A 17,580-nucleotide genomic window follows, 5' to 3' on the forward strand; every position below is an offset into this window, starting at 1 on the left:
GTGTGACGAGCTGTGTTTAAATCCTCAGAACCCATGAAAAGGCCAGATGCTATTGAGAGCTATAATCCCAGCATTCCTACAGGGAAATGGTAGACAGAGACAGGAGAATCCCCAGAGGCTTTCAGGCCAGCTAACCTGGCAGACTATATTAGAAAAAACAAAACAAAACAAAACAACAACAACAACAGCCCCCCCAAAAAACTCCTCAAAGATTCTGTCTTAAATAAGGTGGAAGGTAAGGACCAAAACCAAGGTTGACCTCTGTGTGGGCCTACTCTCTCTCTCTCTCTCTCTCTCTCTCTCTCTCTCTCTCTCTCTCTCTCTCTCTCTCTCTCTCTCTCTCTTACACAGAGCAAGAGAGACAGAGACAGACATGTAACTGACTTAGCTACTCATCCTGGCTAAAAATACTTCCATGATTATCGCCCCCCCCAAAAAAAGTGCCTCATCTTTTTTTTGTTTGTTTAAATAATTTCTTTAGCTGGAGGTGGTGGTGCAGGCCTTTAATCCCAGCACTTGGGAAGCAGAGTCAGGCAGATCTCTGTGAGTTCAAGGACAGCTTGGTCTACAGAGCAAGTTCCAGGACAGCCATGGCTACAGAGAGACTCTGGAAAAACTACTACTACTACTACTACTACTAGTACTTTATTTTTACATTAGGTGAGTTGTCTGTGTGAGGGTGTTAGATTCTTTGGAACTGGAGTTGCATACAGTTATGAGCTGCCATGTGGGTGCTGGGAACCGAACCTGGGTCCTTTGGAAGAGCAGCCAGTGCTCTTAACCATTGAGCCATCTCTCCAGCCCCCTCTCTTCTGTTTTTAAGACTCCAAATTCCATGTCTTCTTATTTCTTCATTCTTGCCTCATGTTAACCATTCCATCCCTTGTTTCCACATCCATCTTCCCATGTTAACCACTCCATCCAGACCGTAATGAACTCTGTTTGGTTTCTTAAACCTACCATGATCATTCCTAGCTTGGGAAATACCATTAAAAAACTCGAAGTGTAAGCTAAGAAAACTAAAATATGATTTCTTTTTAACCTAGAAGAGCACCTGATAGAGAAACCATGGTAATTCAGACTTGGATGTTTGGCAGACATTTTATTGAAAATGAATAAAGCAAGGGAATAGTATTCATTGCCAGTCATAAATTTAAAGCACAAAGGTGCAAGTTGGAAGCTGGGAAATTTGCATCTAACATAACAGTATTCTGATTGACTTTTCTCATGAGATTGGTGGTACTAGTTGCAAATATAAGTATATTATATAATGACACATTGTTGTGGTTCAGATGGTAACTGGATCCCCAAAGCATGTGTGCTGAAGGTTTGATCCACAGCATGGGATGCTCTTGAGAGGTGGTAGATATTTTAGGAGATGAACCCTAGTTGGAGGAAATCAGTGGGTATATGCTCTTGAAGGGGATATTAGGGCCCCACATTGGAAACCAGTAGCCTTGTTCCATCACACACTCCTTACCATGATGCTCTGCTATATCATAGGCTCAAAGTAACAGGGCCAGGCAACCATGGATAGAGATCAAAAACATAAGCACAAATGTACTGTCACACTGCGGCATGTCTGACTGACACAAACATATTATGCTATCTGTGTCAAGGGTGTGCATTGCAGGATTGATCCCCAAATGGTAGTACTGTCAAGAGGTGATTGGTTCATGAGGGCTCTGACCCTTTCATGGGCTAATTTACTGATGAGTTCATAGATTGTTAAGAGGTGGGTCCTAGTTGGAGGAATTTAGTCACAGTGAGCATGCCTTTGAGGGGGTTTATCTTATGCCTAGACTCTACTCACTCTGTTTCCTGGTACACATGAGCAGATTTGCTCCATCACATTCTGTATGATATTTGAGCTTGCTTGGATCCCAAAAGTGATGGAATCCAGCAATCATGGATTTGAAATTTTAAGTCAAAGGAAATCTTACCTCCTTTAGGTTTTTTTTTTTTTCTCAAGAACTCGGTCAGAGAGGGGAAAATGTGGCATACACACACACACACACACACACACACACACACACACACACACACACACACATATATGTTACCACTGGAAGTCTGGATCATGTCTGTGAACTATTATTTCTAACTCACCCATGTGGGTAAGAAGTGAATTGAGATGCAAAATAAGCTAGTCCATTTTACCTGGTACCTAAGCATTAAGATACCACCATTTGTCAAATTTTGATATGGTGTTTTCTCTACATACTTCAGCCAAAATGAAACATTTCCACCACATGTTATTCTTGTAAATAGAAATGAAGAATGGAGGTTTTGACATTTAGGTCGGAAGGATGACATGTAGTATCAGGAGGTTAGCCAAGCACAGCCAAGGAATTTGTGACTATGTTAGTAATTTAAGCTAGGAATAGCTAAAAAAAATTATAAAACCATAAGTGTATACAAACACTATGTAAGTAAAATACCAGACAAAAGTAACATATAAACCAGATGTGGTGGTACCTCGAAGCCAGAGCTAGGCAGGTCAGCCTGGTCTACATAAAGAGCTCCAGGCCACCCTGGGCTACATAGTGAGATTCCATTGAGAGAGACAGAGAGAGAAAGAGAGAGAGAGAGAGAGAGAGAGAGAGAGAGAGAGACAGACAGACAGACAGACACAGAGACACACAGAGAGATACTCTGTGTCTCTCTCTGTGTCTCTCTCTCTGTCTGAGACACACACACACACACACACACACACACACACACACACAGAGAGAGAGAGAGAGAGAGAGAGAGAGAGAGAGAGAGAGAGAGAGAGAATAGAGAGAACAGAGAGAACACATATAAACTGGAAGTGAGGTGATTCTCCTCAGGTCAGCATTGTAAGCATATAGCCTTCCTCAGTCTCAGGGGCATGACCAGGCTGTTATCCTGCTTAGCAGCTGATCAAGAACCTCAGGGGTGTGAGCTGCTTTAGACCCAAAACTTTGTTTAGATGAAATGAAGTTTTGGCAAGTATTTACTAAGAACAAACAGTATTCCTGATACCTTGAAAGTTCTGTTTCAATCGTGCCAGTGATTATGGTTTTTATTTAGCCTAAGAATATGTAAGTGTTTAATGGGAATTGGACCCAGGGCCGCATGCAATGTCCCTAGAACAGTCTAGAACACTCTTTAGTTTTCTTTTTCTTTTATTGAAATGGGGGCTTATTAATTTGCATAGGTTGGCTGTGAACTCATTGTGTATTTCAGGAAAGCCTTGCATTTGTGGTTCTCCTGCCAAGAAGCTGGGATTACCAAGGCCTAAGGGGAAGACTGACCACCTAGAATCTAAATACATTTATAATAGTAAGTTAATTTCACCCACCAATTTATGATCTTAAGAGCAAGAAGAAAGCTAAAGATTTCCGTCCTAAAATATCAGTTGGTAAATAATAAAACTTAAGCTTGAAATGGCATAGAATCTATACTGCTAAACTGTTTTTACTTTTTGGTACTGTTTGGAAAGAGAATGTGACTTTCTGCTATTTTAAACATTATTTAAAATGTTGAGTAACCAAGAGGAGAATAATTTTGAGTAGTATACCTCCCAGACAACGGGGAAACCTAGGGAGTAAAGGAGAGATGGATCTAACGCAAACAGGAAGAAAACCAAATCATCAGTGAGAAGTTGAGCAGCCAACAGTCACAAAATAACACAGAATTAGAGCCAAATTTTGGCAGTTACAACAAACATCAAACATGGAAACAGAGCACTTAAAAGTCAGACACAAATTGGCTTAAAAGCCTAAGTGTTTTTAACTTAAACTAAGTGTTTTAAATTAAAACACAAGTGTGCTGACCACGTATCCAGAGGCTAAGGGCACAGAGAAGTCACATGCAGGTGTGATCACGCACCTGCAGTCCTAAGAGCAAACCTATAGGCCTCTATTTGTGAGAAGAACATTGGCTTAAAAACTTTCCTGTAAGTTATCCTAAAACAGGGTGCAGGTGTGTGTGTGTGTGTGTGTGTGTGTGTGTGTGTGTGTGTGTGTGTGTGTGTAATATTTAAATGGCAGTGACTGCCTTTGTGGCTTAAAGCAGGAAGAACAAACTTGAGAGGAGAAATCAGCATTATCAGCATTTCTTATTACTTAGTTTGTGTTTTGTGCCCAATAGAGTTTGGGGATTATGAAAATTTTATGATATTATAGCAACTGATTCATTATTGTTCAACCCCGTATGCCTTGCTTAAATATTTAAAAAGTCCTATTTTTAAAAAGAGCATTTGGAAATAATTATGCATTTGTAGTCTGTTCACAGAACTAGTGAAATGAAACAACAGCAAATTTGCTACAGTTTTCCTGTGAAGGCGGCTGGCTGGGATCTGTGTGGGATGATGAATGAATAAATGAACAGTTCTGAGCATGCTGTCTGTATCCCATCACATCACAGGCTTTACTACTTCAGAGTGAAAGCAGCTAAGCTTCTAAAGCTTCTTACGTGAGACATTGCATTTGAGGCTGATCATTCTTATGGAGCCTGGAAAATTAGGGGGACAGCAATGGAGAGATTGGTGAAAGGTCAGTTGAAGAGTTTTTGGGGTAGGTAGTTGACACCCCAAGAGGCAAAACAGTTGATAGAAAAAGGTTTGGGGTGAAACTGCACTGCTGCCAACACTTTATAATGTTTTAAAATTCTCTTTCTTTCTTTCTTTCTTTCTTTCTTTCTTTCTTTCTTTCTTTCTTTCTTTCATTTCTTGCTCCCCACCCCCCTCCCGACAGGGTTTCTCTGTGTAGCTTTGGAGCCTGTCCTGGAACTTGCTCTGCAGACCAGGCTGGCCTTGAACTCACAGAAATCTGCCTGCCTCTGCCTCCTGAGTGCTGGGATTAAAGGTGTGTGCCATCACCGCCCGGCTGCTTTAAAATTCTGTAGCAAAACAGCTGACCTGAACAAGAGGGAATGCATGGACCCCAGACTGGTGTCTGGGAGGCCAACACAGGACTGATCCAGACCCCTGAATGTGGATGTCAATAAGGAGGCCTCAGCACTCTATGGCGCCCCTTGTAGTGAATTAGTATTTTTCCCTGGTGTAAGAAGGGACTTTGGGAGCCCATCCCACATGGAGGGATGCTCTCTCAGCCTGGATACATGGGGGAGGGCCTAAGCCTTGTTTCTAATTTGAACTAATAAAAAAATAATTTTTTTGGGAAAAAAAATTCTTCGGTAGCTATATGTCTCAGCACAAACTCTGACCCTTGTGTTCAGCCCCTGGATGCTAACTTGTGTGCTCAGTATTACCAGAGAGAGAGAGAGAGAGAGAGAGAGAGAGAGAGAGAGAGAGAGAGAGAGAGAGAGCCTTACATCTATCTGTTGTCACTTACAGTACAGCATTTAAAGTCAGGCATTTTGTCAGTACTTATCAGAATATTTTAACTTATATCTATATGTAATTAAAAATTAACCTTATAGGAAAGAAATATGTTTCCTTATAGGAAAGATGTATGTTTTCCAAAAGAAAAAACAAGAATAAATACAGACAGACAGACAGACAGACAGACAGACAGACACACACACACACACACACACACACACACACACACACACACACGCACATGCACACGCACACAATCATACACACTTCCAAATCTAAAGAGCAATATTGTTACTATCGCGGTGTATAATAAGATGTTTCTAAACCCTCTTCTAGTTTGTACATGTAACACACACATATAATCTGTTCCCTGGGATTTTTTATAGTTTAGCTTGAGTTAACTTATCAATACATTGGGCCCATTGTGTTTATCTGTAAGTGAACTACCCAGAAACTAAAGGTATCCAAGATTCTTTTTCCATTTGTAAGATAAGAATAATGACATCAGCATCTACAGAGTTGTGGACCGCACTATCCTATATGAAAGCTTACCCTTAAGGCATCTGTATGAGTCCTGGTGTAGGGCTGAGACCCACACTGGCCATCTATGAGTGCAGATAACACATTGTCTTCTGCACATGTCACATTGCTAAGTCTGATGAATCAGAAATGAACTTCTACTCAGCAGAATGAATATTTGCCTAGTAAGCTGATGGAGAAGCACTGGTCATTGGAAGGATAGGGCTGTCTCTGTATCTTTACAGAGTGGCCACATTTTGAGTACTAATGACATATTTGGTGGGTGCTTGTTGATGGAAATAGAAAATAATGGAGGCAAAACGTCTCCTTCGTCCCCTCTAGACTTTCTTAAGGAGTCTAGATTCCTCTGTGATGGGTTGAGAGGGACTGGACTCCTGGTGGTGAAGCCCATTCCCTTAACACTGTGCTTGCTTTGCTTTGTACCTGCACACGATTTTATCTTTGAGATAGACGCCCACCATGGTCTGAGTTATGATTCTCTCTAACCTTGAAGCACACTTTCAAAACCCAGAAAGTCAAGCCCTTTCCAGCCCCAGGTATTCCCCAGATGGATATTCCCAGCCCCGCTCATCTTTATATGCCTAAATCTGACCTTCAGCACTCCTGTTGCTGACATTTGAGCCTTAGGGATGGAAGGAAGCTGCAAGTTAACCATAGCTCTTTTTGACCACTCAAGCCAGCTGTGTGGCATAACTGTAATACCAATTTTTGGGAGGTAGAGACAGGAGGATCAGGAGTTCAAGGTCATCTTAGGCAACAGACAGCCCTGGGCTACCTGGACCCTGTTTTGAAGAAGGAGGTGTGTGTATGAGGGGAGTCCCTGTTTGGAGAGAGTCCCATTATCATTGTATGCATTGAAAAAAAAAAAGCTTATCATCTGGGCCTTAGCTATTTCAGTGCAGGGCAAAAGTGAAATGAGGCATGATAGGAAGCAGTCTTGTATCTCTGAGTCTCACTGATGTCATTTGGGGAAGAGGAAATGGGGGAAGAAAGAAAAGAAGGAAGGGTATTAAGATCAGAGAGTGCCAAGTAGGAGTCTGGATGTGCCTGTGTGCATATTGTATTGATATTAATATAGGAGCTTTTATTTACATTCTTCAGTGCAAGATCGAAGCTCAACGGGTTAACTAGACTTTAGTGGCCCTGCTGAAGAGAGACAGGCAGAGCTGAGACCAGGGCAATGGAGCTCTCACCTCTTCCACTATACCCTGTGGAGTCTGCTCTTCTCAGCCCCAGACACTCTTTTCTGGATCAACCAAGAGACATGAACACAGCATTTCCCTGGCACACAGAGTAATCAAGAGGGGAAATGCACATGGCAGAAGTAGCTGAGACAAATGACACTGACAATGCTGAGCCCCCTGGCATGCACAGGACTGTGTTTCTATTCTGCTTCATGCAGAGATATGTTAGCTTTCCAAGTTTTATGTCATGATCAGTAAGAGGGGTCATTTAAGTTATTAGGGTCATTTCCCCCCATTTTATAGATTTTTATTTCTTAAGATAAATCTACAGTATACCCAATGTATTGGGGAAAATTGTCTGCAACTGTTGGGGGTGATGGAGCGCACAGTGTACTCATGAACTGTTGGTGAATGATGTGTGAATCCACCCTCCTTCTGGTAAAGACCAGGTGTAGTATGTTCTTATCAGTTTAATAACTAACTGCTATGTCTACCATGCAAAAATTCATCTGAGGCAGCTAAAGAGACACACAGCTTGAGACCTGGATATTTCTCTTTTTAGATCCTATTGTACTTCTAAAAAAAGGATGTCAATACTATGGTTTGCAACAATAATGCTTATAAGAGGATTGTTTCATTGTGAATTCAAACAAAAATTAAGTTGTTATGTAGCTTTAACACAAAGGGAGCACTATTAATCAGTGAAGATGAGACAGTCACATCTGTACACAACCGCTCCAGTTCCCAAACATCAAGTCACTGTGTAGGACTCTCATAGAGTGCTGACTTACCTGTTTATATCATGATTCTTACAGTGCCCTTACCTCTGACATGTACACTGTGCTTTGCTGGCATGTAGGAGGAACTAAAGAAAATGTCAGAATTCGTATGTTAGCATTCCTGTGACAGACAAAATCCCACTTACAGTCAAAGTTAATGGCAATATCTTAAGGGGACATTTATAAAGTATGCATATTTTACTGAATTCGCTTGAAGAATTATCAGTTTTCTGAAACAGCAGTGATTGGCTTTTCCTCTCCTTTCTTAAACGTGGCAAGCATTAGACATGGAACTAAGGGACTGGTGGACATATTGTTTCCCCTTGTCATCTCTGGGAGAACATGCCATCTCTCTTTGCTTTCATAAGATGAATTTGGTCTTGCCTTTTAGTTCCACCCACGAATGCTAACATCAGTGTGTTTGGGACTCGTATTCTTTTCTTTTAGAATTTATTTTTTATTAATTACTTTTTAAATTTATTTTACATCCTGACTTCAGTTTTCCGTCCCTCCTCTCCTCCAATTCCCTCCCCACCTCTCCTCTGCCCTCCCATCCATTCCTTCTCTGTTTCTGTTCAGAAAGGGGCAGGCTTCCCATGGGTGTCAACAAAGCATGGTGCAATAAGGTGAGGTAGGACTAAGCTCCTCCCTTTGTGGTTCATATTCTATAGAACTTCTACCAGTTGAGAGTTGGCTATGGATAGAAAGAGAAGCACAGAAAGTCATGCCTTTTGAAAATGTGACCTGGATGAGAAAATAATGCAGGATCTCAAGGAACACCACACAAAAGGGGATTATGAAAATAAAATACAAGGTAATCACAACAGCAATATGCATTTCTAGTCTCAAAGGTGGTGTGACCAGGACTGCCCACCCTTTGCACCTCACTCTAATTTTCTACTTCACTTTGTGTTACAATCAACGTCAGTGTAAGCTCCAGGTGCTAATAGAATTCCATCTAATTACATGAGCCAAGGATTGTGCTATTGACGGAAGCCTCTGGTCTAATTAAAAGCAACTTGACCTTTTCCTAGCACCAGTGAACTCAACTGAGGACATGCCTGCTTTTTGTTGTCCCCACAGAAGCCCAAGGACCTTACAGCTGGCTTTATAATTGAAAATTCTTGCAGGTTATCTGAAAGCCAGACACTGCCACCATCACTGGTTACACTTCTGACATCCATGCTCTTGACTATTAAAACCAGTGTCCCCTTACAAGGAACCAATATATCGTTTCTGTTAAATGACTGAGGAAAAAAAAATGAGTCACAAACTTTCTCTCTGATTTTAAAGAATGTGTGGAGAATGCTAAAAGAGGTGGAGTGCCCTTCCAGAATCTTTTAGGTACTAAGCACATAGTTCATAAGAATAGACACGAAATCCTAAAACAACTAAAATGGACATAAAAGTGATGACTCATCTAACAAATGTGTTGAGCACTTTCAAATGAGCCTGTGTTTGGGGAGATACGAACTGGAGGAGAGACCCAGTTTCTGTATTAGTGGGGAACAGTTTATGTAGGGAAGACATGACTGTGGAGAATCCTAATGGACCCGTCAGGTGTCCCAGGAAAAGTATACAATGTCAGCTGCTGTGATGTGAGAGGTCATACATGTAGAATTGCTCTGATTGTAAAAGATGGGGAAGCATGTTTCAGGAAGGTGGGATATCACTGTGGGAAGGCTCAGAGCTGAGAAACCATAGGCTGTTCTGCAAGAGCCCAAGAAGTAATCCCGTAGGGAATGGGATGGGGGTGGATGTTCTTGGTGTCGATAGAGGCCATTTCAGCAGTCCTGGCAAGAGTTGATGGGGGCTGATCTATGCAAAGAGCTGGGAGGAGAAATGGGTCTATTCAAGACATGTTTTGGAGATAGAATTTTGAATTAGAAAAGGGTTCTTCTCCACAGGAGTGGGAAAGTTTGGAAATGGCATTCAAAATAAGAGCAGATTTCAACACAATTGTTTTGGATTACCTGGAACTTCTCAAAGGGGAAGGGTCTACTGAATAATTGGATGCATAGTCTGGAGCCAAGCAAGGGGGTTTGGTCAGGAGAAGGGGACTTGGAAATCATTGATATGGGAGGGCATTTGACCCTGAGACAAATGAGATTCAGGCCTTCATTGACTGGAAGGGGCCTGTAAGATGAACTCAGGTACCACCATCATCTAGGGCTGTTTGAAGAGAGAAGTCCAAGAAGGAGACTTAGGAGAGGTAGCTAATTAAGGCAACAATTAAAATCAGACTTTGTATAATAAATAAAGCAAACAAATAAGCTGAAACCATATCAAGTAACTACCAGAGGTACAGGCCAGATGGAATAGCTCATTATCGTCTCTCAAATGTGATTTTCCCTCCTATTAGAAAATTGCAGTAAGAAAGAATATTGGGTCAGATGGGAACTTAAGTAGCAAATAGCCTCCTAAGAACTACAAAACAATAGTCCTAATCTCTGCAGGCCAAAGAATGAGAAGTTACTGAATGTACAAAACAGGACACATTAAGAGAATGAGACAGGAGAAGGGAATTGGGGCATGTGATGCTCTGAGGTTCACAGCCTGGTCATCATACAGAGAACAGCCATTTACTAGGCTCTTGCTATGTTCCTGGTTCTGTTTTAAGCTTAGACACCAACACTGTCCAAATCTGTTGTTTACCAATGGTAACATCTCTCAGTCTGAATTTAGTCACTTCCACCTCACAGCCCTACTCCTATCACTAATGTGGACACTACCAGTAAATACTATAAATCAAGGTACCATCTCAAATATGGGTGTGCTCGAGGAGAGTCATGACTATTGGGCAGCATTTCAGAAATCAAGTTGTTATGTCAGCAGGGGCTTGGGCTTTGAAGTTACTCTTAACTTCAGTGTGGCTCTAACTTTGGGTGTGATGGATGGAAATAAGTTTTCCACATAGGGAGAGAAATGACTATGGGTAAAGTAACTATGAAGAAAGTAGACAGAAGATAGATGTGAAAATGTACTTCTGAGGTGGTAGTGGGGTGGCTGGAGGGCATCTGATGAGGATGCAGTGTGTACAGGAGAGGGCCGGGAACTGAGGTCCCAGGCGTTAGCCAGGCTTGCATAGCAGCAACTCAGAGTCCTAACTTTACAGGTTCTACATTTTGAGAAAGCCGCTACTCATTTTTATCAAGTGGCCTTGATCAAGGATTCTTCAATTCCTCAGTGAAATTGATGATGAAACTGATCATGTGATTGCATCATCCGAAGTAGTATTCTCAACATCTGTTCACCTATACAGTACTGTTCAAATGTGCCTGTGGGTTTTGATGCAGTCGTAAACTGATAACAGCTAGAGATGATCCACTTTTCCTGAAAAATTGATCAGCATTCATCCCATTCAGTTAATATTTAAGTTTTTATACCCCTCAGTTGCCTGTAACAGCCAATCACTTATAAATATCAGAAAGACATTAGATCCTGTGGCACATGGAGATGTCCTTGTTTTCCTTGAGACCTATCACAGGGCTTCAGACTAGAAGGCCTAACATTTCCAGCTTTTAGAAGTCTTGTGAGTCACCGTCTAAGATCTAGAGGGCACATGCCTGCTGATGTGAATAACAGGTATTCCTGCCTCCTTACCTGGTGATGGCAGGTGGACTCTTCCGAGTGCTTTGATGTTGTGATGGGTGACAAGGTCTTGACTTTGCCTGATGATGAGATCCTGGAAAGTGTGACATACTTGGTTCACATTGCACAGTGAATACAATTGAGGGCTTTTGGGAGTAGTACACTGTGATGGCTATAATTTTAAGTATTCTCATTATCATTAGGGGACTTTTAGAAACTGTAAACTTAGGCCGGGCATTGGTGGTGCACGCCTTTAATCCCAGCACTTGGGAGGCAGAGGCAGGCGGATCTCTGTGAGATGGCCAGCCTGGTCTCCAGAGCGAGTGCCAGGATAGTCTCCAAAGCTACACAGAGAAACCCTGTCTCGAAAAAACAAAAACAAAAAAAAAAAAAAGAAAGAAAGAAAGAAACTATAAACTTATATAGTCTACACCACCACCATCACCCCAGGAGCACTACCTTCTGGAGACTGAAAATTGCATGGATTGTTTACAATCTAGAGCACACATAACTGGATTTTCCCAGTAATACAGACTTTTTCATCAGAAAGCACTTTAGGGGTAATTATAGATGAATTAGTTTTAAAAGACTGGCTTTATCATGCATCCATACACTCATTCATTTGTTTGTTGGTTTCTTTATATGATTCAATGAGTCTTTGTGTAACACTTATGGAATAGGTTATCTGCTAGAATATGGAGCTACAGTAGGGAGAGTAACTAAATAAAAGAAGACAGCAAGCAAGCAGAGCAGGAAAAAACATTAGGACAGAATGAGTGACATAAAGAAAGTAAAGTGTGCTTTAGGGTGTAGGGTTGACCTTGTGTGGCTAATGAGGGCCTTCTGAGAGTTGACTGGTGAATAACATTGGGATGAGGAGAGTGTGAAACCAAAGGACTTCTGTGGGGGCTGACTGTCTGTACAAGCCATTGTGGTCTCATTCCCATCTTGTAATAGAGCTTCCAAGGTTTTGATGTAGGCCAGCAGTTACCAGCTGGTAACAAACCAGGATCCATTTCCTCCATGTTTCTTCCTTGATCATTGTCTTATATAAATCTGTCAACTTTACACATCCTTCAGTAATCTGAAGGAAGAGTCTCAATTGAGGAATTGCCCAGATCAGATTAGCCTATATTCATGTCATTGGGGGATTATCTTGATTATTAATTGGTGCAGGTGGACTCAGCCCACTGTGGGCAGTACCACCACCAGGCAAGTGTGCCTGGGCTATCTAAAAAAGCTAGCTAAGCATCAGCCTGGGAGGGGGTCAGCAAGCAGCATTCTTCCATGGTTCTTGCTTCCAGGTTCCTATCTTTCTTTCTTGCCCCAATTTAGCTCAACGAGTGAATGTGACCTTAAAGTGTGAGCTAAATCCACCCCCCCAGATTGGTTTTGGCTAGAATGTTTAAGTACAGAAATCACTAGAAAAAATAACCGAGTTTGGTCATGCCTCCACAGTGGAGTTACTTAGCATGCCATTACTGTCCTTGCTTTTCACCATGGATTGATTCTTAACCAGTCATCAATACTCATAAAGGAAATTGCATATACTCTCATGTGAGACTCACAAAGCACTGTTCCACTTGTGATGGTGAGCCATAAAGCCATGGAAGCATGCACACACTGGCTGTCTTGCCTTAATTTGGGTTGTTACTCTGTTCTCTGCCCAAGGTTGACCACAGACTGGACATCTCTGATTGAATGGACTGTGATTACTTGCAATGGCATTTGAGTTAGTGATAGGCCCATTAATCACACACCCATAAAAATACTTCTTGTCATCAATGGCCACTTACAGCATCTGCCCCTCTGGAGCTTAGCAATGCTACATTGTCACATTACTACATCAAAGCCTGTTGCAAGGTTATCTGGATGTCTTAGTACATTAAGATCTATCATAAATTTCACTTGGTTTCACAGTTATTTCAGTTGTTAACAAGTCCCCTGTTCTCTATCAGGGTTCTTGGAGGCTTAGGTAGGCCCCTCTTCCAAGTGTTTTAACATCTTCAATGCATAGAGCTAACTTGAGATCCACAGAGGAAATACAACTCATACTCACATAGTTTTATTTCAACTTGACACAAGCTAGAGGGAACCTCAGTTGAAAAAGTATCCCCTACAACATTGACCTTTGGGGCATTTTCTTGATAAATGATAGATGTAGGAGGGCCCAGCTCACTGTGGGAAGTGCCACCCTTGAGCTGATGATCCTGGGTGCTATAAGAAAACAGGCTGAGCAGGCTACAAGGAGAAAACCAGTAAGCAGCACTCCTCCATGGCCTCTGCATCAGCCCTGCCTTCAGTTTCCTGCCTTGTTGGAGTTCCTGTCCCAACTTCCCTCAGGAATAGAATGTGATCTGAGAGTTTTAAGGTGAAATAAACTCTTTCCTCCCTAAGTTGTTTTTATCACAACCACAGAAAAACCTAACTAAGACACATCCATCATATGTTGGAAACAGGTCTCAGAATTTCATTCCATTGCACTCCTTCATTGACCCATATTGTATCTTGCTAACTCTCTGGGCCATGAGGCTGGCCTTTTGAATGATAATTTACATTTTAAAGTAATAGGGAACAGTATTTCAAAGATAGTCATGAAGGTCCATTGTTGCTCAGTGTCTTGTTGTTTAACAAGCTTTGGGTTGCATGTGTCTGTGTCAGTAACATCAACAGTGTGCACATGTGTGTGTATGAGGGCATATGCATACACATGGGTGACACTGGCATCAGAGACGTCAAGGTCTTCTTCTGAACAGGGGGACAGCAATGCATTTCCCAAGTGGCAGAGTTGTGACTTCTTTTGGTTAGTGGATGTAGAAAAAGAAAGGTACTACCCTACTCCTGATTTTAATTATTCTCCTTAGACCAGAGGCTGTTTAAGTAGCCTATGAAGTCTTGCATTCATCTGGATGACCTCACCACAAATGTCCCCTATAGATCCCAGGCTTCAAACCCTCTCTTTCCACACAGTGATAACCTAGACACAGGATCTAGTAAGATAGCACCCAGGTAAGAAAACCAATGTAAACAGTTACCTTCTTCTGCTCCAAGGACCTGCATCAAATTAAATAAGATAATGGTGAATGACTTCAGGTAACAGAAAATTTAACAGAAAATTAACTGTGTGTATTGGGAATTTTCTTACTAGAGTTTGGGGAATATTTTTGTTAGTACAGACTTTTAAGGAGATCTGCAAACATTCTAAAAACTACATAAAAACCAAGGTTTTGTCTTCTGTATACATGTAACAAATATATAGTTGGCTGATGGCATTAAAAGTTGATTTGACTACTGGGGCACTACTCACTCATAGTTATCAAAGTCTTTAAAATATTCTTATTCCAACAACTGTCTTGGTGACACTCACTTTCTAAGAAACCAAATCTGGCCAAGTTACACACACAAGGATGTTCATGTCATTCCAGTACCAGAGCACTGGAAATAGCCTATAGGTTCAGAGAAGTAAGAAGTGCTCCTTTAGAAGCCAGGGAGGTGGCTTCTTGGTGGCTAAGAGTGCTTGCTATCCAAGTGTGAAGAACTGAGTTCCCTACCACTCAGGTAAAAGTGAGCCACAAGTGCCTGTAATGGTAGCGATTCAGGAGGGGGGAGCTGACATAGGTGGATCCTGGGAACCTCTGGCAAGCCAGTGTAGCCAGACATCAGGGTTTGTGAGAGATCTTAAGGGACTAAGACAGAGAACAACAGAAGACACTTGACATCTTCCTCTGGCCTTCACATGCACACATATAGGCTTGTACATGCACATACATACTTGCAGGCACACACATACACACACATGTACACACATACATATAAGCATACACACACACACACACACACACACACACACACACACACAGAGGAATTGTTCATTTGGGTGTTATACTTGGTTACTGAAATATGCAGACATAGCAGATGTCTATGTAAAATGGAATAAGAATACACTATACATAGGTCAAATGGTGGCTTGTTTTAAATGTACATTTGTGTGCTCATGAACACACACACACAATAGGTTTGAAGAAAAACTTTGAAATAAGAGAGGTTGTGCTTGAGTACAAGGCTGTTTAAAACGAAAATTTCCTTTTAAAAAATGAACAGGATTATGTTATTGTTCTTAGATGAAGCTATTCCTCTTTCCAAACACTTCCTTTCTCTTTCTCTGATTAAAAGTGGTAGACTTCCTGAATGTGATGAAGAATCCACATGTTTATTGGGATTGCAGGGTCCCAGCATGTATTTCATGTCCCAGCTTAAACAGGCAAGCCTCCTGCCTCAGCCTCTATATGATGGGATTACTTTACAGTAGATTTAGCACTTCCTTGCAAATAATTTCCAAAGGCCATTCCAGACATTGCCTCTGCTGGGAAGCCCCCGAGGAATCAACTAGACAAGAAATTCATTAGTCGGGAATGGAAATGTCATGATATGGCTTAGGAACCTTGCAAAGTAAAAAAGGTTCTGGTAGTGAATTAAATCATACTTTCTTTGAGGGCACAAAGAAAGTTTATTATACCTTTCATCAAAATCTCAAAGGACTGTAAAGTCTAGAAATTTTAGGAATCATTGTTTTAGGTAAGTTACAAGGTGGTACCTGTGACCAGGTTCTGAGAGTTACCCTGAGACTAACTGACCTTGAGCCCAGCTGTCTTGATTCATGTTGGCTGTGGAGACAGGAAACCCTTAGCAGCAATTTGCTTAGAGAGGCATCCTGTGTCTTGTTTGAAGCTAACTGAAAGCCCTTTTTGTTTTAAAGACCTCAGCATCCCTGGGGGTCTGGGATGAGGGTATGTGTATTATGGATAGTGAATCAAAGCTAATCCATAGGCTAGATGTAAAGGATAATGAATCCATTCTAAACAAGTGGTTTGAAAGTTTCCCCACTGAGTATTCTTCAGCAGTTCAAAGTGCTCAATCTGATTCGGCAGGAGTTCTCAGGCTTGTCAAAGGCAAGGGGAAGGAGACCTGTACAGCCATGAGAAGCCTGCTTCTGGGAGGGTAGTTGCTTTATCTTGTTGGAGCCCAGCTGACTCTTTTGCTTGAGGGCTTCCAATTCCAAATCAAATACAACTAGAAAAGCACAGTGAAGTCTCTTAGCTGTTCTACTTAAGTTTATTTTTCTGTTAGCAAACATAGTCGAATGAGCTAGAAATGTTTTCTTTGCTTTCTCCCTCTCTCCTTCTTTTCCTTTTTTGTTTTTCCATTAGAAACATATTTTAAGTGACTTTAGGGCAAAGTCACAGCAGTAGGGAGCAGATCAGAATGGTGGGATCCATAAGCACAGTCCCATCTTCTACCTGCTGGGGGAACTTTGCCAACCAGCTTTACCCTGGGCTTTCTTTTCTTAGGGCAGCGGTTCTCAACCTGTGGGTCACGGTCCCCTGGGGTCTCATAGCAGATATTTACATTATGATAGATAACAATAGCAAAGTTAATGTTATGAAGTAGCTACAAAATAATTTTATGGTTGGGGGGTCACCACAACATGAGGAAATGTATTAAAGGGTGGCAGCATTAGGCAGGTTGAGAACCACTGACTTAGGGCTTTGTGAGGATCACATAGGAACCAGTCTACACTGACTCAAACTAACTAGAAGTTAAGCTTGAGCTTGTGTCAGGGCAGGTAGGCTGCAGTTTCTGCCAGAATAGATCCGTCTCATACTTGGCCTTCAGTTGCATTTCAGACAAAATAAAAGGGAAAGATCTTGGCAAAATGTAAGACTGTGTGTTTTAACTAATCCTGGTTGTTAGGATGACACCAAGTTCTAGTGGAAGGCAAAACAACAACAAAAAAGTACAAAGAAAGGAGACAGCCCCCTGTGCTCCCTGCTGCCTGCAGTGATCAAAATCTTGCTTCTTACAGAGATAATGCACAAAATTCCCCCTTTGTTAGACAAAAGTTACTTACCTCACTGAAGTCTTTTGAGCTGATCTGCCTGCAAGAAAAAAAAATAAAAAAAGAAAGGTGTTAAATAAAAGGTAATTTATTATGAGCAAGATAAAATCATTCTGAACCTTATAAACCTTTGATTACATTTTCATGGCCAAATTAACAGCCCATAGTCCAGTGTGAATCCATCATTGTCTTGTAAAGCTAAACCATCCCATTTTCTTTTAATTTTCTAGGGGAACAGAGAAGCGCTAAGCCAGTGGAAACTAGTGAGTGGAGGCACAT

The 17,580-nt window shown here is 41.5% G+C and overlaps 1 protein-coding gene across 1 annotated transcript in view; it reads right to left on the reverse strand.

Annotated features, from left to right (window-relative positions):
- Clnk (cytokine dependent hematopoietic cell linker) overlaps nucleotides 1–17,580 on the reverse strand; it is a 90,847-nt gene that overhangs the window by 18,231 nt on the left and 55,036 nt on the right. The window contains exons 11-14 of the mRNA XM_027386715.2: nucleotides 17,314–17,341; nucleotides 14,441–14,459; nucleotides 11,418–11,499; nucleotides 7,860–7,900 (exon numbers count right to left, since the gene is read on the reverse strand). Of these exons, the coding sequence (XP_027242516.2) occupies nucleotides 7,860–7,900; nucleotides 11,418–11,499; nucleotides 14,441–14,459; nucleotides 17,314–17,341 (170 nt within the window). The remainder of the gene's footprint in view (nucleotides 1–7,859; nucleotides 7,901–11,417; nucleotides 11,500–14,440; nucleotides 14,460–17,313; nucleotides 17,342–17,580) is intronic.

The sequence above is a fragment of the Cricetulus griseus genome (assembly GCF_003668045.3).
Source record: "Cricetulus griseus strain 17A/GY chromosome 1 unlocalized genomic scaffold, alternate assembly CriGri-PICRH-1.0 chr1_1, whole genome shotgun sequence".
In the NCBI taxonomy this organism is placed as follows: Eukaryota; Metazoa; Chordata; class Mammalia; order Rodentia; family Cricetidae; genus Cricetulus; species Cricetulus griseus.